The sequence below is a fragment of the Rattus rattus genome, chromosome 14, assembly GCF_011064425.1.
Source record: "Rattus rattus isolate New Zealand chromosome 14, Rrattus_CSIRO_v1, whole genome shotgun sequence".
NCBI lineage: Eukaryota > Metazoa > Chordata > Mammalia > Rodentia > Muridae > Rattus > Rattus rattus.
This window is the reverse complement of record NC_046167.1, coordinates 65,814,964-65,838,078: the sequence shown is the minus strand read 5'-3', so window position 1 is coordinate 65,838,078 and position 23,115 is coordinate 65,814,964. Positions and strand designations below refer to the sequence as shown.

The 23,115-nt window shown below is 46.9% G+C and overlaps 1 protein-coding gene across 1 annotated transcript in view; it reads left to right on the top strand.

The window, feature by feature from the left end:
* Positions 1–23,115, top strand: part of Kif13a (kinesin family member 13A) — a 184,538-nt gene that overhangs the window by 80,147 nt on the left and 81,276 nt on the right. The window contains exons 4-6 of the mRNA XM_032885303.1: positions 5,208–5,268; positions 20,126–20,218; positions 22,632–22,812. Coding sequence (XP_032741194.1) covers positions 5,208–5,268; positions 20,126–20,218; positions 22,632–22,812 — 335 coding nt within the window. The remainder of the gene's footprint in view (positions 1–5,207; positions 5,269–20,125; positions 20,219–22,631; positions 22,813–23,115) is intronic.

Below are 23,115 nucleotides of genomic sequence, written 5' to 3'. Positions count from 1 at the left end.
ATGTTTGTTTCCAAGTATTTTCCCATGTAGAATTAAATTATTATGTCATAATAAGTCTTAGATACATCACTTTCCTCCTGGAAAAAAGAGATGGAAAGCACACAAAAATTATTATTTTTAATAACTTTAAGGATTTATTAATTTTATGTATATGGGTATACTGTCACTCTTCAGACACACCAGAAAAGGACTTTAGATCCCATTACAGATGGTTGCGAGCCACCATGTGGTTGCTGGGAATTGAACTCAGGACCTTGGGAAGAGCAGTCAGTGCTCTTAACCTCTGAGCCATCTCTCCTCCCATAAGATTATTTTTAAAACAATGTATTCATTTCTAGGAATAATTATTTCCTGTTTTGTCCTTTTTTGGGAGGGGTAGATGGAGTCTCATATCTCAAAGGTGAGGCTGGTCTTGAACTACTGATCCACTGTGCCCAGCTGTTTGATATTTTTAACTAGACTTATGCAACTATAGGTCAGAAAATATAACTGACAATTATTTGGGTCTCAATTTGAGAGTAACAGATAGGTCTTTATTGATAGTTTGCTGAAGTAAATTCCTTGTGGTGGGAGACCTTAGTGAGGGCACAAAGCTAGGCAGGATTGAAGAAGGCCACAGAGGGGCTAAAGAGATGGCTCGCGTCAAGGTACGTGCTACTCTTGCAGAAGACCCAAGTACTGAGTTGAGTTTCCAGCACCCACACCATGCGCTGCCTGTAATTCCAGTTCCGGGGGAATCTGATGCCCTTTTCTGGTCTCTGTGGGTCCTACACGCACCTGGCAAAACACTCATGCACATAAAAGTATATTAATCTTTTTTTTAAGAGGAAGGAAATGAAGACAGCCACAGAATCCACACAGTTGAAGGGGCTTCACGTTTGGTCTTTGTTACTTCGTTGATCTGAGGTCTTAGTCTCTCTGTGTAGCGCAGGCGAGCCTCAAATTCTTGACCCTCCAACTCAACCTTCTTATCTTTTGGGTTGTGAGCCTGGCCTTTGATGGCTGAGCCATCTCCCCAGTCCCTACCTTCTACGTGCTATTGTTATAGGCCTGTACAACCAGATCTGGCAACTGTTTTTTATGGATTAGAAAAATGGCTGCAAGGGGTTGGGGATTTGGCTCAGCGGTAGAGCGCTTGCCTAGCAACCGCAAGGCCCTGGGTTCGGTCCCCAGCTCCGAGAAAAAAAAAAAAAAAAAAGATTTGCTACAATAGAAAAATGGCTGCAGACCAGATTTCTCAGAGCTCTGGTGCCTTCTGCTCCACCTTGGAACAATGTGCAGAACGCTTCTTTCAGTCTTTTTTTTAAAACGCAATTGAATTTTGCTGAAATGCCACAGAGATCACGCTTCCCAATAAGCAGGGAGTTTGTACAGCGAGCCGTTCACAAATCCTGGAGCCTACTTAATTCGGGGTATATGTCACTCACTCAATGAGTTCATCTTATTAAAAACAGCCTTAGCCGCCTCCCAATGTGCTCAGCGGCTCGCAGAAATGCAGAGCTAACGTTTTCTAAGGGCCCGACGGAGCTGGAGCAGATGTGCGACAAGATGCTAGGAATTTAGTGCTAGTGGGAGTCTTACACGTGTTGGGCTAAGAAGAAGAGTGGGGTTTTGCCGAAGACAGTGGGTTTGTAATTTTTATAAATAGCTTGCGAATGTCTGTACACTTGGGTCTTTTCCTGGTTAGAAAGGTGTGGATTCCTGGTGTCAGTCGGCACTGGTGAAATAGGGTCTTATACCTCTCTCTCTCTCTCTCTCTCTCTCTCTCTCTCTCTCTCTCTTCCTGTGTGTTTGTTTGTTGTTAAGGGTATCACTTGGTATCCCATGCTGACCCAGAACTTACTGTGCAGCCCACACGGGCATCGGACTTGTGGCAATCCTCCTGCCTCAGCCTCCATCTTCAGCTCTTTGCTCAGTTGCATGCACGCTCAATGTCTTCCATCACCGACTTCGCAGTGAGCTGCGGAGTAGCCGTTACAGACTCTAAAGAAAGGAGTTTGTCCCAGAACTCTACAGGTCTCTAGTATGATGCACGGTGTCTTACATTTAGTGAGGTGAGTCAGACTTCAGACTTCCTCCTGATAAATGTTTACTGACAGTCCCTCTCTGGCTTGCTGGGATCACTGTCCTAAGTGCCTAGGACCAGAATTTGTGAAATCCAGGAGATCCCACAGCTCAAGGAGAAGAGGTCTCTGCTTGGTAGACAAAGAACCCCAGTATCTTTGCTTTTAAAAAAAAATGTATGTATGTATGTATGTATGTATGTATGTGTGTGTGTGTATGTATGTATGTATGTATGTATGTATGTATGTATGTATGTATTTATTAGTACACACCAGAAGAGGGCATCAGATCCCCGTTACAGGTTGTGAGCCACCATGTGGTTGCTGGGATTTGAACTCAGGACCTCTGGAAAAGCAGTCAGTGCTCTTAACCACTGAGCCATCTCTCCAAACCCCCCACCCCCAATATCTTATAATTCCTTCAAAGCCCCTTTATGCTTGCTAGCATTTTAACATTTGTCTAGAATTTAAAGGGGAGCTATGGAAAGTGAAATTTTACAGGTTTTTCCCCCAATTAAAAACAAATTCAAATTATTGCAGGATGAGTGGTGATTGCTACCAGCACGTGCTTGCTCCACCTCGGGCTGGATTGCATCCTGTTTCGAGTAGTGACCCTGTGTATAGAGACCAGTGATTGGCGTCTCAGTGTGCAGACGGGAAACTGTTGCAAACCAGCCTGAGGTGGGTGGGAATGCCACTGTGTATAGGAACTAATGAAGAGACACGTCGCGATCCTGAGGACACGAGTAAAGATAGTTAAACATTGGGAAGGAGCTTGTACTGACCATTTGCAGTAAGGTTGGTGGTTAGCTTGGGTGGAAGACAAAGGTGGACGTCCTGAGGATGACAAAAGAGAAGTATCACCTGGTTTCATAGAAGGGTGGGGAATTGTAGAATCTCCATTACTGGAACTGTTTTTAAAACAACACGGGTCTCTGAGAGGCAGCGTTGAAGTTTCAGTCCTGCCCAGAGGTAAGATTATTTGGGTTCTGCCTCTGGGGTGGGGTCTTTTCAGTCATTGGAAGAACCATCGCAGGCAGTCAGTGTTATTTATTTTGTTGGCAGACACTATCGTCTCGTAGCTGCTCGTTAGAAGGTTGCCGTCGGTGGGTGCGCTCCTATCAAATTTGAATCTGGAGTCAATGGTGTATGCGATGCGTATTGCGTGTGCTTGAATCTGTGTGTTGGGATGAAACTGTTGTAAGCATGGGTTAGTCTTTGTTTCCTCTGTGTGTGTGTGTGTGTGTGTGTGTGTGTGTGTGTGTGTGTGTGTGTGTTTGAGAGAGGGAGGTGGGAAGGAGAGAGAGAAAGAGGGAGAGAGGAGGGAATAAAGAGGATGACGATAGTATAGATAGTGTGAGTTGTAGTGTATTAACGCCCCTCCCCCAATTCCTTGAAACAGGGTCTTTCACAGAACCTGGAGCTAGGCAGATAGCCCCCCCCCCCGAAATCCTCCCAACTCTGCTCCCCTCCTTCATTGCTGGCCTCACAGGTACACATGCTCACATGGAGCGCTTTATGTGGTTTCTGGAAATTTGAACTCAGGTCCTCATGAATGTTTAGCAAAGCACTCTCCCCTACTGAGCCCTCTCGCCAGCCCATGTGAGACTTCTGTTACAGACGAAGTGCCTGCTTCCTTGCAAAGCTTCCGATGCCATTAATCACTAGATAAATAATTCCAAAGCAATAAGTATAAATATTGCAGGCTTCAAAGATGAATTAAATGTGGTTCCTGCCTTCGGGGAACCTAGGGTACAAATGGAGATAAAACATTCACAGATCATCCAGCCGTGTCCAGTCTGCGGCCCGCAGGCTCACGCCGCCCAGGGTAGCTATGATTCCAATCCAACACATTAGTTGATGTCACTATATCCAGAGGTTGGGCATACCTACGCCATGATTAGTAGATGATTGAAAAGGTTGAGGTAGAAGCAGAGAAAACGATTAAGATGTTGTGAGATTATCAGAGGAGAAAAAGAAATCCTTTGCTTATATTCAAGAGTGTTTTCTGGAAGAAAACGCGTTGACCCAGGTCTGCAGTATGAAGCATTTTGAAGGGTGGCTGTGAAGAGGAAAATGAAATCAGAGCGGCTGTGTGCCTAATCACTCCTAAAGGACACACCCCACTGGGGCTGGGGGAGCATGGGAAGGGGGGAGTGTGTTCAGTCTGGGCCGCCAGGCTGAGTTTGCTCAGAGCTTGTCCCTTCACGTGTTGAAGCAGTGGAGGATTCATGTGCAGTTGGGGGAAAGCCTCAGCGTGCAGCTCCAGAAAGAGGCTTACAGAACCATTGGAGCTGCCCCGAGAGGCGCACGTTTGAAAGCTAAGGTTACTTGTTACTAAGTATCCTCCAAAAATGAATTACAAGAGCCGAGAAGGCCAGACATTTAGATGTTTGATCGCTGGAATACTTTGCGAAGCTTTCACCCCGGGACCCGGAAACAGGGCAGTGTGTGCAGTTTTCAGTGTGACTTTACCCTCTTCAACGAGCCATCTCACGGAAGTCCTGTTCCTTGGGCAGACTCTGTATTTCTCTGTGGGTCTGACAATAACGGCTTGAGCACCGGTAGTAGTGTTTGTGTGGGGAAACTGTGGCTAGGTAGGAGTTCTTTTCTGGTCAGCATTCTGGAACTGTGTGGAGGGTTAGTGTCTGAGTCGTCAGCGATACTCAGCCGGGGATTGCGTGTTGAAACAGTGAGGAAGAAGGGGATCCCAGATTGTGAAGGGAGGTGGCCTTCTGTGTGCACGAGATGGTCGCACGGTAGATAGCTAGGAGAAGGAACTGGTATAAAAATATTCTCATCTAACATTGCTCGAAATGGTGTGATGGAGAAAACCTAAAGGATTCAGTGCATACTACTAGACTGTGTGTGTGTGTGTGTGTGTGTGTGTGTGTGTGTGTGTGTGTGTGTGTAGGATTCTTATTAAGTATAGTTTTCAATAAACTGCCTGGTTCATATGTCTGCCTGTCAGAATTCCGGATCAAAAGTAGTTTTCATATGAATTCATTACTGCAGGAAAATCGCCCCCAAAGCACTCCCATCTTCTCAGTCAGACAGCAGTCAGCCTCGCGTCACCCGCTCTGAGCATTCCCCCGCCAGGCTCACCTCTCGGGAGTTCACTCTGTGTTTTCTCCTTCCGTGCAGGTGTTTGCCTTTGATTACTGCTTTTGGTCCATGGACGAGTCGAACACGACAAAATATGCCGGTAAGTGTTAGCTGTTCCCTCGGGCTGCCGGCCTCTCCCGCTGTGTCTGTTTTCTCTCATTAGTCTGGAGTTTCGTTTTCCCGTGCGTGGTCTCACACCCACTCTCTCCTTCTAGTGGGTGGGTTGGGGAAATCCATGATCTGGCTTTGTCGTTTCCTTGCTAAGCAGCCTTAGACTGGGCTTGAAAACCCCAACCAAGGGGCACAGGGAAGGGCACACACCTGTGGTTCCAGCACTGAGGGGGCTGAGGCGAGAGCTTGGCCTTGAGTTCAAGGCCAGTTCAAGGCTGAGCTACAGAGCCGATGTTAGGCCAGGCAGTGCTAAGTAGCAAGACTCTCCACCCCATACCACTGAAATTCCAAACCCCGTTAGGTTTTTAGTTATTTACTTCTTAAGGATGCTGTTGGCGTTCCCAGTTCAAGCCTAATAAACTTCACAAGGCTTAAGTGCTATAGAAACTGTGTTACAACAACACGGACTGGCTGCCGACGCCAAGGGAGGCATCACAGAGGTAGCACTGAAGGCGAGCATATAAAGTAAGTCCACAAGGGGAAAATGGTAAATATCAAGGTTAAGTCACCTGATTCAATCATTCTGGAATATATTCATATATTAAAATGTGCACGTAACACATAAACACCAGTTTTACTTGTTAATTTAAAAAAAAAATTAAGTTAAGCATGTAAGAGGAATGTCAGAGGCACCCAGACGTGAGTGTCATGGAGCCAAGGCAAGTCCGTGGGCCTCGATGTCAGTTCAGCTCTGGGTGAAAAATCCCAGAACCCTCCCTGCTTTGAGTTTGTGGGATAAGAGCCTGATTTCTCTGCACTTCATCGGGCTTCCTATAAAATGGAAAAGGTGGCTCCCATGGACCTGTGGCATATGGGTGTGTCCTATGGGTTATCTAGGGACCATGATGCTGACTGGTAGAACATCCATTTGAGTTTCTTGTAGGGAGGGTCTGGGCATGGTGCTAGCAGGAGCCTGAGCAGAGAGCGCAGGGAGGCTGTGATGACGGGAAATGCTCAAAGCCAAGCTAAGACGTAGAGATCAGTGGGGTTGAAACTGTAAGCTGTTGGCATGGGCTGCTTAAGACAGTGTGTAGGGGAGACTGTTTTCCTCTTTCCTGTATCCCTCCGCACGTGTCCTCCATCACTGCCTGCAGGACACCACGGTAGCCTCTCGCAGTGTAGCATGCGGGGGCCCGAAGACGTTCTTCTCAGCCAAGTACAACCTCAGTGGATCTGGATGATGAGAGATCTATGGGATTTAGGATCTGAGAAACGCTTAAGGATCAGAATTACAAGTAGATTAAAATGATTTTTTTTTTTTTAGTGTACAGATAGCCTAACATTGGCACCGTTTTTGGCTGCATGGTCAATTCAAATAAGTTTCAGTTAACCTTGAAAGAAGGTCTCTCCATTCATGGAACCTGTACACCTCTTACTGGGCTGAGGGGAGAGGCAGAACTCCTCTTATTCTGTAGACGGCCCCATTGTTACACACATATTATAAACTCTGAGCAAAACATAAAATTTGTGGTCGCTGGGTGTTGGACTGTGGAGAATCTTCAAAGGCAATGCATTGCTCGAAGGTGAGGTGTTTGGTTTCAGAACTAATTTGATTTCTGTTTCTCTCGCTTTAAAGAACCATTGGCTCTTAACTGTGGCTAGAAACATTAAGGTGGAAGCATTTGTCCCCTGGTGAGGAACAAGGGGAACGGAGAAAGAGAGAGAAGCGCAGAGTTCCTGGAACCAACCTATTTGTCAGGCTCCATGAAGAGTTTCATTGACACTGAGTCCGGGCTCTTGACGCAGCTCTCAAATCTGGGGTCTGGTGGGCAAAGTGGGGTTGGTAGATGCATGGGCTGAGTGAACCAAGGGTGCCAGAGCCCTCGTGTGCGGGGTCTGAACATTAAATCCTCAATGAAGTTTTGCTGTTTATTAGAAGCTATCGCAAGATGCTTTACCCTCTCTGGCTTTGTAACCTGAAGCTCCTGGGTTCTCTGGAATCAAGCAGGGCACCTCAGGGCTTGGGCAGAGCACTTCAAGTATGTGAGCGCTTACGTCAGACAATGGGGTTCTAATTCTTGCCCCCCCCCACCTTTGCACTGTTGGTGCGTGCATGGGTGTGTGTGTGTTTTACTGAATCCTTTCACCTAGTATTGGTCCCATAAAACGCATCTTCAAATGTCTCACTGTGTCGGGACTATGGGTGACATCAGTCCCTGGGCAAAAATTAAAAAAAAAACCCACCAAGCTGGATTTATGGCACCTGGTTTTGCCACAAGCTGCCAGGCTTTGGTGAGATAAAGAGAACCCTTTTTCCTCATCTGTGGACGGGATGAGGTAAAGGCGGAACCCCAGCCATGTCTCCCATGAAGCTGAATCGTCCGTTTTGTGCGGGGCAGCCCAGCTGTAGTGGCTTCTTTGGCGAATCAAAGGCTGGCTTGTTCGCCCATTTGCATCGCGTGGAAGCGAAGCACGTCTTGGAGCACCGGGCACTTGAAGGGTCTCTCCCTCCTTTTTTACACTCTTGGTATGTTTGTATCATAGTGTTGAGTCAGAAGCAAAAATCTTTGTGGTAGGAATAAGTGTGTGTGTGTGTGTGTGGTGGGGAGGTGTTGAGGCAGGTAGGTTAAGAGACTGCAGAGTTAGAAACCTCAAACCTGCTCCCTCTGCATAAACCCACCTCTTCCCCCAACCCCAGCAGGGAGCCACACGTAGATCGCATTACAAGATTAGAAAGTGACCGAATTAGAGTCCATAGCGCCAAAGTGAGCCGTCTCAGTAAATGATTACATCGTGCTAATTGATAGGGAATCAATAGATTGGAAAAATCTCATTTCCCAAAATGAGCCCTGCTAGTAGGTCCGCGGTTTCCAAGAGCTTTGCTATTTGTTTCCTGCCTGCTCACCTTTAACTCTTACTGCAGATTGAAAAAGCAGTCTGGGGGCTGGAGGGGTGGCTCAGTGGTTAAGAACACTAGCTGTCCTTCCAGAGGACCCGCATTTGGTTCCCAGCACCCCTCTGGGCGGCTCACAATCTCCCGTGACTCCAGCTCCAAGGAATCTGGTATTTTCCTCTGGCCTCTTCAAGCAGCAGCACACCCATGGGATACACAGACACATAATACATAAATAAAAATAAGAACAAGTGTTTTTTTTTTTAAAGGAAAGGAAGGCTAGCATTCCGATGGTGGTATATGTGGGGGTCAGTGTGGATAATATTCCTTAACCTGGGAGATTCTGAACATTGGCCTATTAATTATGTAATCTTTCTTGCCATATGGTGTTCTGCTCAAACTTACTGAAACCATGTGTTCTTGGGCATTTGTGGGTACCCCACAATCTGGAAAAAGAGATTTACTGCTGACTCCCGATCTTCTCGTGTGGCTCACGCGGTGTGAGGATACAGACGCACCTCCAGGCGAGGGCTGAGCTGCAGGGCAGAGCTGAATGGCCATGTTTGATTCTGTTCCCATCTTGGGAGGAGGGGGAGGCATTCTGTGGCCAGAGGTGGAAATGTTTAATTTCACATTGCTTAAGGGAAGCGAGACGACGGAGCCTGTGTGCACCAAAATTAACATTCTAAAAATGATCGACTGCCAAGTTAGAACCGGATTGTCGGCAGCATGGTGCGATATGAGTAGGTTTTAATGTATTTAGGCGTAAGGATTTGGCTGTTGAAGTGTGTTCTTAGTAGCTACTTGGAGAAGGCCCGAGCTCTTGGGGTTGGGTTTCTTGGGTTCAATCAGTAAGCTATCATACCATTATTTCATTATCAGGAATCTGAGGATGAATCGAGACTCTTAGCAAGTTCTGTGCATCCAGGAAATAGCTGATAGTTATTAGACATTCCGTAAAGCTGTAACGGTTCTTCATGGAGTCAGCAGGAGCACCGACGCTGGCTGTTCAGACATCATTAAGGTCGGCCTGTATCGTACACGATGCCTGCTGTTCTGAGAGCCACTGACCAAATGGAAAACTCAGCACAAACTCTGTGCAGGATTGATCTCTCTCTCTCCTCTCTCTCTCTCTCTCTCTCTCTCTCTCTCTCTCTCTCTCTCTCTCTCTCTCTCTCTTCCTTTATGGTACTTTACAAATTGTCTCACACACGTGACCGTTCTGGTGACTCCACTTCGTCAAGTTCCTGAGTGTCCTCCTAAGTCTCCTTGAAATCAGGAATCCTTTTTATTAAAGAATTTTTTTTATTAAAAATAAAGAGGAGAAGAGGGAGGGGGATATGTATATCAGAGGACAGCTTGCTGGAGTCAGGTCTCCCCTTCCACTAAGTGGGACTCAGGTTGCTGGGCTTTTGCAGCAAGCCCTTGTCTGCTGAGCTATCTCGATGGTCCAGAAAGTCTCTTTTTGCATTTGTTTAATTAAAGTATATAATCACAAAGACATCCGTTTGACATAAACCAGCTTGGAACCCAATACAACTGACCCTTTTAAAACTTTCCTCAGCCAGCAGAAGCATCAGGGCTCTGGTCTACAGCAGACCTGTATCAGTTCAGGTCATTGATGTTTGTGAATCTCAAGACTGGATAGGAGGGAGCAGTTCGATTCAGGAAAATGTAGTTGGTAAAGATGCCCAAAATATGAATGAGCATAAAGAGTATTTGTGTGTTTACACTTACAGCGTATGTTTATTAGACGTGTGTCTTTTTCTTACCTCCGGTGTCTACCCCACCCCCCAGGTCCCTTTTTAACTTGGGACAGGGTTTCGTGTATCCCAGGCTGACTTCAAGCATGCTGTTTGGGGCTGGAGATGACCTTGAACTTTGACCCATCCTGCTCCCACCTCCCAACCGCTGGATTAAAGCCGTACACCACCATGACAGGGTTCCCCTGACTGGAGCTGGGACCTAGGGCTCACACACTGCTCTGATTGAACCACAGCCCTGCCTCCAGATATCCCTTTAAATCCTACCCCACCCTGCCTTTTTCGTGTTTCCTTTTTCTGACCCAGAAACACAGTTTGACCTAGCTGTGTTCAGAGGGGCAGATAACAGTAACCACGGTGTAACTATAGTCCGTATGCTGCAGTCCTTCCCAGCACGGTGCTAGGGGGCAACTATAATGACCAGAACAGAGTCAGGTAGGAACACTATTGTCTGCATTTCATAGATTTAAAAAAAATAGAGAGAGAGAGAGGTTACCCTTTAGAGGTGAAAGCGTCGACCAATGTAAATGGAAACAAAAATGGTGACACATTCTATAGATGATGTATGGATTCGACTCCTGTCCTGGACACGTCTCATCTCCCTGAGTCCTAGAGTGTTTCTGTTAGAAGCCCTGGTCTGGAGTTGAGCTGGGAGTGTTAGTGCTCGATTCTTCCCTCTAGACAGACGCTGTCCGAACTCCTGAGCCCATGTGCTTGGTTGAGCTGTTTGCACGTTTCCCCAAGACCACCATAGCCAGGAGTTCTAGAAGGGCCAGAAGCTTGGGTCTGCTACCTCACTGGAGAGAGTCACTGTATAGTGCTGTCAGAGCCCAGGGACGCTTGCTTTCTCTTCTCCTTGCCCCTTCCCTCTGAGTCAGCCACTTTATGCAGCCATAACAACAACAAAAAGGGCCAGCTCCTGCCAGCCCTAGCCGAGTCCCCAGGCTGGAAACATTGTCTGGGTAAGTCACTCCCTGCTATGGTACAAGTGGCACTCCCCTGGACTGCAATTCTGATAGCACTTGGACGCCACCGTGGAAAAATGGCCTGAGGTTTACTTTCACTTCCTGGCCCAGTTTCTCAAGTTCTCTTTACCAGCTCCCTTCATGGTAAACTTCTGAAGTTGATTGAAAATTAAATTTCGCACCTCCGGGTCAAGGCTTAAAGTCTTTGTTCCTTTATCTGAACTAGAGCTTGGGTTCCTTCAACTTAACTATGGCCCGGAGTCTCTGGATGTGAGAAGTTTTGTGAGCTGTACTCCCCACACCAAAGGCCTTTGAGGAAGGAATTTGCTTAAACCTCATCCAAATAAGGCCTTCTTCTCCCTTCGAGGTATGCAAGCAAGACCTGTCCGTTCTTGTACTCTCCAGGTGCTCTGATTTGGAGCTGGGCCAAGTCCAGAGTCATCAAAATCACTGTGGCTGTCAGCCCTGTGTAGAGGAGAAGGCACCTTCATAAAGAACCAGGCCCAGGAAGTGCAGCTCTCACACACACACACACACACACACACACACACACAGCCCTGCTCCTGCCACCCCAACTCCAGAGGAAAAAGAGAGGAAGAAAAGGAAGGGGCTTAAGAGATCAATTCGACCTTGGGTTGTGTTTTTATGGTCAGCTTCCACAGCTATAGGGAATCTGAGATCAAAACTTACACAGAAAACCTTTGGAGACCCCAATTCATGGCTGATTGGCCCCGTTGCTTTGGTATTGAGAGAAAAAAAAGACCACATATAATGATTGGCCTGTAAGGCAGAATAAAACCTTTAACCTCAAGGCCAAGAAGTAAAGAGGGAGAAACTGGGGTTCCAAATCCTCTTCCTGGGGTTAGGGATTTAGCTCAGTGGTAGAGCGCTTACCTAGCAAGTGCAAGGCCCTGGGTTCCCAAGCTTAGGTACTATACTCTCCCATGTAGAAGACTATTCAGTGTAGGTCTGTACTGGGCTGCACCCTGCTTAAGAGTTTTATCCACTCTGATGTGTCAGCCGTGATGCTTTTTTAAATGTGGATTATGAACAACACAGACCATATCCTCTCTCTCTCTTTGTTCTCTTGCCTTCTAGGCCCCAGCCCGTCATGCCTGTTCAGTAGGTGGATGTTGGCCACGGGACTAGTACCATTGTCTTTTCCCTTGTCCCAGGCTGTCTTCCTTAAGTGCTTTGCTCTCAGGACCCTGAATTGTAAAGACCTGGCATGGTGACTGGGAAGCCATTACTGCTGCTCCCAAGGGGTCAGGCGATGCCCACACAGGGAGACCCGGCGGTGTTGGTTTCTCAAAGATCTGTATCGTACGTGACTCAGTGTTGGGTGACTCAGACCGTGACTCAGCTTGCAGAAAGCCCACGCAGGAGCTCCTGTTACTGCTCTGACATCGTGTTACAGGTCTCACTGGACATGCCCATGTTTTACGACTTGTCTACATGGTCATAGGAGATGCCATTAGAAACCCTGAAGGAAATTGGCATCTCGGCCACGCTTATTAACAGTGAGGTCAGATGCGGCGTGCCCCGTGGACTCACCACAGCGGGCGTGTGCAGCTGACGTCTCCACAGATGCCCCCCTGACACTGGTTCTGTTAAGGAGCCACAAGTCTCTTGGGTTTGGCAGTGTCCTGGCTTTGCTCGGTTTATCTGGGTTGGGGACAAATACCCAGAGGTCCTCCTGTTTCCCACAGGACTTCTGAACTTCCCTGTAGGCTTTTGCCTAGGCAAACAGCACTTCCTTCTGCTTGAGTGTAAACTGTATGGTAATTGGGAAGCGGTCAGGGTGGAGACATTGCATGTTTTATGGGATCTGAATTCCCCAGTTCCCATCAGGCAGCTTAAACAGCTGCTGGTTTTGGGGGTTTTTTTTTTTTTTTGGGGTTTTTTTTTTTTTTTAATGAGCCAAGGTTCAAAAGCAGTGGATAAGTCATTCTTTCCTATGCTGGGAAAGGCTGTTAGGTTTTAAAAAACATGGAAGTGAACAACGCAGAACGTTTTCTTAAAAATGAAAAGGCCTCGCATCTGGGGATGGAGCTCAGTGGTTGAGCACTGACCTAGCACGTAAGTCCCCAGTACCACAGAGGGAAAAGAACGGCCTTCATTGTCTGGGCCAACCATGGGTCTTCATGTGGGTCTTCGGGATGTCCAGGGTTCTAAGGCAGAGTGAAGAAGTGAAGCCATCCCTGCTCTGCCTGTAGGGTACGCTGCTGTTGATGGGGGCAGGGCCCACAGCACGGATCCACGGTGCACTTTGAAGATTTGGTTAACCGTTTGGATCTTGGCTACGTTCACAGCTATTCTTCCTGTAATGGCGGTTCCCTGATGTTGACTGAACAAAAGAATTGGTTCAGCGCAACTGCAGCCCGGGGCTCATGTGTTCACAGAGCCTCGAGGTGGGAAAATAGTGAGAAGCCCATAGAATTGGTCCGGTTTGCCATTTTATTGACGCTGTTCTTTGTAGTGTGTTCTTTCCCTCTGAAACATTCTATCCTAATGTTGCAAAGGAGTGGGAACTAGTTTGCCTGTTCTGGGTTCTATGCCTTAGCACGCTGTGCCCCTCTCTCTCTCTCTCTCTCTCTCTCTCTCTCTCTCTCTCTCTCTCTCTCTCTCTCTCTCTCTCTCTCCACGCTTCCCTGGGCACCACCAAGAGAACTAGGAAAAAACCTGGTAACAGATGACTCCTTTCTCAGGAGTGCTGTCCACTGTTTTATCCTTTTCACTCTCGTTCTTAAAACTAGGAAGCTGCCCAGAGCTCTCACAAAGACAGGAGGAATGAATGGTGACTGATTAGCTTCCTTCTCTTTGCACCAAACTAATGACAAGATGATGCTCACTGTAGATAATGACTAAAAGATCATCCCAGGCTTTGTGCTCGTGAGGCACCGTGGCTGGTGCCTCTGTGACCGTCCTGACATCCATGGGGTCTTCCCAGAGCCGCACAGCCGGTGAGAGGCAGCACACATGACTCAAAGAAAATGTGTGCAGGGGGCTGGAGAGATGGCTCAGTGGTTAAGAGCACTGACTGCTCTTCCAGAGGTCATGAGTTCAATTCCCAGCAACCACATGGTGGCTCACAACCATCTGTAATGAGATCTGGTGCCCTCTTCTGGCCTGCAGTCACATATGCAGGCAGAATGCTGTACATAAAACAAATAAATAAATCTTTAAAAAAAAAAAAAAAAGAAAAATGTGTGCAAACTCCTCTGAGATCCAGGTATGAAAACTGTAAACAAAAAACTGTAAAGGAAAGAGAAAGGATTTGGGTATTACAAATTTTGCTTTTAAGGCTGGGCAGTGGTGGCCCATGCCTTTAATTCTGGCACTCGGGAGGCAGAGGCAGGCAGATCTCTTGAGTTCAAGGCCAGCCTGGTCTACAGAGTGAGTTCTGTGACAGCCAAGGTTATCTGGCTCAAAAAAAAGTTTTTATTTTTAAAAACTTTTATATTGCATTATATTATATTGCAGGTGGAGGTCAGAGGGCAGCCCGTAAGGGCATCGATTCCTCCTTCCCACCCTGTAGGTTGCAGGGGACAAGGAGGAGTCATCAGGTGGTGAAGCACTCTGTTACCTGCTGGGCTATGAGCTCTCTCACTGCTGCCATCTAGCTGCGCTTTTTAATATTTGAATATGAAATATCAAAACTATCATCATGCAGAGTTGGGAATGATGCTTGGAGCATGTATGCGAGACCAACAGTTGATGTCATTAACATGCATTCAGGAAAGAAGGAAGCTTATAGAGTGACATGGGACTCAGACAGCCTACTTACTGGATGTTAAAAGTAAGTGAGCTGGGACTGGAGAGATGGCTCAGTGGTTAAGAGCACTGACTGCTCTTCCAGAGGTCCTGAGTTCAATTCCAAGCAACTACATGGTGGCTCACAACCATCTGGAATGAGATCTGGTGCCCTCTTCTGGTGTGTCTGAAAACAGCTACAGTGTACTCATATTAAATAAATAAATCTTTTTTTTTTCTTTAAGTGAACAGAAAGAAAGGGGTTGACCTTCCCTCTTGACCTAGTCAGGGCACAGAAGAATGATGGGCAGCAATGGCTGGTGTCAGAGAAGCCCTCACGAGTGGCTCCGAAAAACCAGCCATTTAATTTGGGGGATCCCTGCAATGTCTGTCAGTAGGAAAGTGCAGGGAGCTACAGATGTCAGGGTAAATCCTTCAGGGAAAGGAAAGGGAATGGGGAGGTCTGCAGGGGTGGGATGGGATGCCTACATCAGTGTCCGTAATAGATAGCTCAGTGCACACAGGGGCCAGTGAGATGGCTCAGTGAGGAAAGGTGCTTGCTGCCAAGTCTGGAAAACTGAGTCTGATCACCAGCCCCAGGGTAAAGGACTGACTTCTCCCTGCATGCACACACACACACATACACAATTGTTGAAAATATATATTAAATAAAAGGTTTTTTTAAAAAATGTGTTCACATAGACGAAGGAAATATTCATGATTTTTGTCTTTAAAAGATTGTTTCCTTTGGGATGTGAAGTTATAATAAAATGCGTTCCAGTCTCTCAAGGAACCTAGCTGTAAATTTCTGAAAACACATAAACCTCACAGTGGTTCTTTCTGTTTTATTCTTTTCCTAGCCACATCTTAGAATTGTAACTTAGGATAGAAAGGAGGAAAAACATTTCTTTCCATTAATACAAGAAAACATTTGCGTTATGCATTTATGTGCGTATGTACACACACAAGCACAAATTCCTTTGCTTTTCAAATTTTCCTCATATCCCAGTTATGAATGAAATTTTATTAAATATGAAAACCCAGGGGCTGATGGCATGACTCAGCAGATAAAGGTGATTGCTGCCAAGTCTGATGACTTGAGTTCAGGTCCCAGACCTCACATAATAAGAAGGGGAGAGAATTGTCTCCTCCTCTGACTTCCCACACATGCACCTGCACAGCCACACAGTAAGTAAATGTAAATATGACAAGCTCGGGTTATATTCTGTTATCAAACACGGACACGTGACATGTGCCTTATGCTCTGTGGAGTTGCAATGGGCCCTGATGTCGTAGTCCAATAGCTGAAGCCAGAATGAGAAACAAACAAGGAACCAAACAGACAAAGCTCTGAGAGTTTACAGCGCGCTGTGGAGACCAGGGGCGAGAGCACTGATTGGTTTACCAATGAGTTCCCGACTGGGCCAACATCCCACTATACTCACCAGCAACAAAGTCTTGTCGGATAACGGGCTTCCAGACCCCAGTCACCTGTCGTCATATGTGTGGGTCACCTGCCACATCTGTGTACGCTGAGGGTCCAAAGGTAGAAATCTATAAAGTGTGACTACAGATAAGACACTGACTGGATCAGGAGTCCATCTCTTCCTTCATTGGAGTATAAATACTGGCAGATAGTTCCTATCTTAAGAGAGTGACAAGGGCCATTCTGGGCTTCAGCCCAAGCTCACTCCTGTGATACAAACTCACTCCTGTGATCACATCATTTCCCCATTCATGAAGTTAGAGCCCCTGTGACCTGTTTCCCCATTCATGAAGACAGCACCCTTGTGACCTATTTCCCCATTCATGAAGATGGAGCCCTTGTGGCCTACATAGTATTTTTTTAACTCATGCTGTAGACACTGGTAAACCAATCAGTGGCCCTACCACCTCTTGACTCTCCTGCTTTGGGGGTCCATTTTCCACCCAGTGAACGCTGGAAGACATGTTCAAGCCCTCACTCACACTTACTTTGCTACTTTGCTTGTTGTATGACCAAATACCTGACAGAAAGCCACTGGAGGGGAGAGGTGTGTATTTGGTTTGTTTGAGGGACTACATCCATCATGGTGGGGAAGGCATGGGACAGTGGTCACATCATGTCAGAGGTCAGGGAGCAGATAGAGGTGCGTGCTATGTGTGGCCTGCTTGCTTCTTTTTACTCAGCCCAGGCGATGGTGCCACCTGGTACACTCGAGGTGGGTTACATTTTTCTGGAAATACCCTCATGGACATGCCCAGAGGTTTGTTTCCATGGTGAGTCTAAAGCCAATCAAGTTGATGATGACTATGAACCAACACAGTATTCTTGGTTTTGTTCTCCAAGTCAGGATTGAAGTTGTAAATTACGGTTAGGTAGCTAATGTCCTGTCCCACCTGTCTCCCGCTCCTTCCTAGGGAGGGCTTGACCATTGCGGAAGAGCAGACGGGATTGCTGCAGTCCTCTGCTTGGGCTGTTACATTGTTGGAGTGCGCTTGAATCTGGACCACAGGCTGTTCTACCAAGTCTGAGCACAGCCGAGCTCACTCTGCATCCTCCCTCGGCCAGGCTCAACTCAAGACTTAGAGCCTGTCTTTTGATCTGGAGCCCAGAGTGTGTATAGAATAAGGAAGGCCCCTTCAGAACAGGAGAAGACACCAGTGTTTGTAGAGGGAACCCGAGGGCCTTGTAGCAGACTATGGCTTAGTATTTCAAGTATCTATGTCAGAGACAGTGACGCTGACAGAGCCATGCTGTTGGAGGGCATGCGCATGCGTACTTCACGACACACCATGTGTTTAGAAAAGGCTGTTCTGCTTGCTTTTAAAATCTGGGTGTTCAGGGTTGGGGATTTAGCTCAGTGGTAGAGCGCTTGCCTAGCAAGCACAAGGCCCAGGGTTTGGTCCCCAGCTCCGAAAAAAAAAGAAAAGAAAAAAAAAAATCTGGGTGCTCTACCAACCTGTTTGGAGTAAGCTGCGTACTAGAGAGTAGGCGTTAGGAATGGAGAGGAAAGACGGATGTAAGTTTGGAATATTTTTTCTGATTTGTTTTGCCAACTTTAACACTTCCCCTTTTCTCTCTGGGGTTGGGTGTCTCCTGCATTATGATGTCTTAAGTTTTTACATTATATAGAGTTACTATAACATTGCTTTTTCCTCTTTAATAATGTTTCTTATTACAATTGTCGACACACGTTAAGCGCTTTAATTTTTATTTTTTAAGTATATGCTGCTTCCTTCCGAATGCTTACATTTAAGGTATGCAGTCCCATACTAATGCTGGGCACTTAACTTGACTACGGTTTCCAGCGTGCTAAACAGGGCTGCCAGGACATCTTTGACGAGGGTCATGTGGGGGAGAGTCTCTCTCAGATGTGCACACAGGGTGGGTTAGAGTGGATGCTGTCGGGTTTCTTTCTCCAATGGTCTCTCGCAGCTATTCTCTCAGCAGAGGTTTATAAGTGATGCCGGCCTCTACAGCCCAGCAGTATTTGATGCTGCCAGAATGTCACTTTTTGTCAGCCTCATGGCCGAAGTGCCAGTTCTTGTCCCTTGTTGACAGGTTTCGAAGAGTCTTACCCTGAAGTCTTGATGCACCGCAAGGCAGGCCCAGAATCCTATGCGACTTCCCTTCAAAGAGAAACTTGCCCCCGATAGCTTGCAGCTCCTTATATTTGGATATGAAGAGATTTTCAAATGTACGGAGGACAAAGCGATTAAACCGAGTCAATCTTTCAACAGGATATTTATTAAGTATTTTATACTAGGCATTAGGATTACAAAAATAATGACATCAGGGTGCACTCTCTCATCCCAGGGCTGGAAATAGAACATAAACCAGTAGTGCCTGCAGATGCTGGGAGAGCGAATGTTCTAGTAGCCACGGGAACACGGGGGCAGGAAGTACAATGTAATTCTCTTCATTGTCTGATAATATGAGGAAAGCACGTGCTACCTTGAATGTTTTCTACGTGTGTCATGACTGCATATGTCCCACTCCGTGAGAGTATAGTTCACGTCAGAGCCCCGGGAGCTGAGATCCAGCAAGGGTTAGTGAATGAGAACTTGCCTTTGTCCTGGAGTGTGAACACCAATGAGGTGGACCTGTGAATTGGTGAATGGCAACATCTTGGTTACTTTTCCTATTGTCGTGATCAAATACCCGGCCAAAGCAGGTTGAGGAAGGAAGGGGTCCTTTTGGCTCAGAATTCCAGAGGAGCTCCGTCAGGGCGGGGCGGGGAGGAGTGGCAGCAGGAGCAGGAGGCCCCTGACCACACTGTGCTGGCTGTCAGGAAGGAGAGAGCAATGAGTGGTTCTGCTTAGCTCTTTTTCTCTTTTTGATTCGGTCCAGGATGGATGCCAGCCCACTGAACGTTCCTGCCCACATTCAAGGTCTTCCTCATAGATAACCTAACCCAGAAAATCCCTCAAAGGCATGCCCAGATGCTTGCTGTCTAGGGGATTCTAGAGCCTGTCATACTGACTGACAGTCAGTATTAGCCATTGTCACCACCACCAGTGAGCAGTTTCCCAGCAGTTGACTGTGCAAACCACCTTGCACGGGGAGGAAGCAGACGTAAGGAAACATACGGGATTCTCGCTACTTGGAAGCTGAACCCAGATGGGGAGCCGAGACAGTTCTATTTAATAACATTTAGATACAATTTCTAAAGAAGAAAAGGAAACCAACTTTGACAATGCTTTTGTTCAACGCTCTAACAATGGAGAAGAAACTTTAATCTCTGGAGAAATGTCAAAGAAGCGGCAGTATTGAATCGTGAATTTAATATTCAGGAGTAGTTTAGGAAGAAAACTGAAATTGCAAGCCAGCCTGGTTATTCATGCCTATAGTCTGAGCTACCGAGGGGGCTGGGATAGGACGGCCACTGGGACTTGTGAGGTTGAGATCAACATGGGCAACAAAGCAAGCCCCGTCCACAGAAACTACATTTGTTAAGCTCTTGTTAATTTTGAGAGGAGGGGACTAAGAGGTTATTACTAATACATCAGTAGAGGGCTTCCCAATATCTCAATTGTGAAGACCACTTACTGCTGAGGACCCAGGCTCAGTTCTCAGAACCCACACAGCGGCTCACAACCATCTGTGACTTAAGTTCCAGGGGGAGGATACAGTGCCCTCTTCTGTCCTCTGAGGGAACTGCGCATGTTGTATACAAACATGCATACATGCACGCTGAATACTGATACACGTACAATAAAACCGCAAATTTTTTTAAAATAAAAAACACACACATTTCAACACACAAACCCTCTTTTTTATTTTACTTTTAGATAGCTGTTTGGGCTCTAAATTGATGACTCAGCAGTTGAGGTGCGCTCTGCTCTGAGGACCATACCCACATCAGGTGGCTGGCTCACAACTGCGTGTAACTTCAGCTCCAGGGATCTGACAGCCTCTTCTGGCTTCTGTGGGCACCCACACGTGCACATGAAACCAATTAAGTCCGAAATGTTTGTCTTGTTTTCTAGGTCAAGAAGTCGTTTTCAAGTGCCTCGGGGAAGGGATTCTTGAGAAAGCCTTTCAGGGATACAATGCCTGTATTTTTGCATATGGCCAGACAGGTGAGATGTTGCTTTTATCAAAGCTGATATGAAACAAGCGTTTGAACGGATAAAGGTCATTGGACAGGTGCTTGCCTAACATGTGCAAAATCCTGGACTTAACCCCTATGGCTTAAATGAAAGGACTAAATAAATAATTGTTCCTTCTCTTTGTTTTGCTTGTTTGCGGTGCTGAGGATTGAACCTGGGACCTCCTGTGTGCCACGCATGAATTGGGTACCACCGAGCTATATCCACATCTTAAACATATATAATTCCATAACATTTAAAAGGCTTGGGGGAGTTTGAGAAATGCGGAAGCATTCTCCCGGCATCTTGGGCTGGACTGACTTAAGTAATCAGAAACGATCCCTCTTTTTGAAAATGCATCAGTTCCGGTAATTGCCTAATCTCGGTGTTAATGAGCGCAAGCTGGTTCTGCACTGTTAAACATCGTTTTCCTAAATTATAGCTTCAACCTGTGTTTGAACTGGAAAAGCAATCATCGGTTTCACAGGATAAATGTTTTGGCAGAATCAATACAGTATTTTTAGAGTCACCCACCACCGTTTGGGTTCCAAAATGATGAGAGAGTCTAAAGCAAGGCAGGTAGAGTAAAACAGGCAAATCCAAAATGCGGTTGGGGCCCAGCTACTGCCGCTCTGAGCTGTCGCTCTTTCGGAGGAGAGGTAAATAGGGACTCCCAATAATGCTGTCTCCTACTGCGTCTCATGGCTATAAGAACCGAGGAAGGGAGTACAGGTAACATGGCATGCGGTGTGTCCAGCTATGACAGGCTGCTTGTCTTAGTGACGCTGGGACTTTACTGTGAACGCCACGTGTGTCCCAGTGTTAGGGTTTCATTGCTGTGAAGGGACACTATGACCCCAGAGCAACTCTTATAATGGACAACATTTAGTTGGGGACTGGCTTACAGGTTTCAAGAGGTTCCGTCCATTATTGTCATAGCTGAAGGATGGTGGTGTCCAGGGCAAACAGGAGAAAGCTGGCTCCCACCTGGTTAGGAGAAAGGGCTGAGAGCCTACCCCCCACAGTGACACACTTCCTCCTGGGCCACACCTACTCTAACAAGGCCACACCTTCCAATATCGCCACTCCCTGTTCAAACCACCGCACCCAGTAAAACTCTTTCAAGAACTGAGGAAATTGCTTATCGTGTAAAAAGCTCGCCACGTAGGCATGTAGACTTCACTTCTTTGACCACCAGAACCTGTATAGAGACGCTGGCATGGTGACGTGCACTTGTAGTCCTGTGCTTCCGGGGCAGAGTCAGGCAGATCCCTGGGGTTCACTGGCCAGCCACTCTCAGGTACCTGGCAAGCCCCAGGGCCAGAGAGACCCTACCTCAGATAATAAGGGTGGTAGAAAAGGAGTGACAACCGAAGCTGGCCTCTGCTCGCCACACACACAGGCACGCACAGGCACGCGTGCACGAATTCATACGTACACGGCTCTTCCTGAACTAAACAGTGAATGAGTGGGATTGTTGTAAATAATAAAACCAAAAACGCACCATTCCACGCTAATGCCGGCTCCGGCGGGTCACATGACATCTGCAGGGTATTTTCATCTTAATCAGCAAAGCATCTCAACTGACCCCATAAGTTTCTAATTTCCATCCCATGCTGATGCTGGCTACTCTCTGGACCCTGCCATGGCTAGCCCCACACTGTCACCAGCTACTCTCCAGCCCCAGCAGCAGCCGCCCTCTTGTGACTCTGGGCTGTTCACAGCCCCAGCATCAGCCCCCTGTGGTTATATAGTCCCAACTCCCAGTAACCCGTTAAAAATCAAAACTCAATAAGCTTGTAATTTATCGGTCAGATTTATGTCAGTAAATCCTCACCCCACAAAACATCCACACAATAAACTCTAAACCAGTTAATATAAACTGCCCACCTAGATAAGACAAATTGTCCTGTAAAAATCCATCCCTTATGAAATATTCATAACTACCTGTGGCCATTGAAGGCCACACAGATCTGGGTGGTCCTTCTCCTCCTCCATCTTGGTTCTGCTTCTTCTTTCTCCTCTCTTCAAAACTCTGCGCCCACCTTACTTTTTCACTGCCCAATCACAGGCCTTGCCTTATCTCACGCCTGCCCTCCCTGCACATAGACAACAGTCCACATGGGATATTTCCTGGCTTGCTTTCCTGGGGTGCAGTTTTAGTGATTGCGTCTCTAGACGCCCCTTGGATCTTCATGGACCGTCCCAACCTTACAGAGATAGACCAGGGAGGTGTTCTAGTGTGGAGAGAAGCTGTGTTGTTCAGGGGTCTGGGTCTGAGGTTCAGATGTACCCCACTTCTCCCGTGTGTCCTTGGCCGTCAAGCAGGAGCATCCTGTGTTGCTGAAGCTTCCCGCTTGCCTCCTCACCTCTGAGCTCAAACACCTCGCTTGTTCTTTTCCAGGCTCTGGAAAATCCTTTTCCATGATGGGCCATGCCGAACAGCTAGGCCTGATCCCAAGGCTCTGCTGTGCTCTGTTTCAAAGGATCTCCCTGGAGCAAAACGAGTCACAAACATTTAAAGTCGAAGTATCGTATATGGAGATTTATAATGAGAAGGTCCGGGACCTCCTGGACCCCAAAGGGTGAGTGAGTGCTTGAAATAAACCTTAAAATTAGGAAGAGTCGTTTTAAGTGATCTTAACGTTAAAATGACCAGGGTGTCTACATATTTGGGCCATCGGTCACTGCTCTGATGTTGGTTCATGTTCTAAAAACGAGGAACCTCCCTGAGCCTTTCAGCGTGTCAGTTGTATGCCGTGTGAAATTAACTCACGTCATCGTGTGAAAAGATGTTTTTACTTCTGGCATTATTTGTTTTGTAGTCAGGGACAGTTCATTAGAATGAAGTTATAGGAGCTGAGAGATGGCTCAGTGGTTAAGAACGC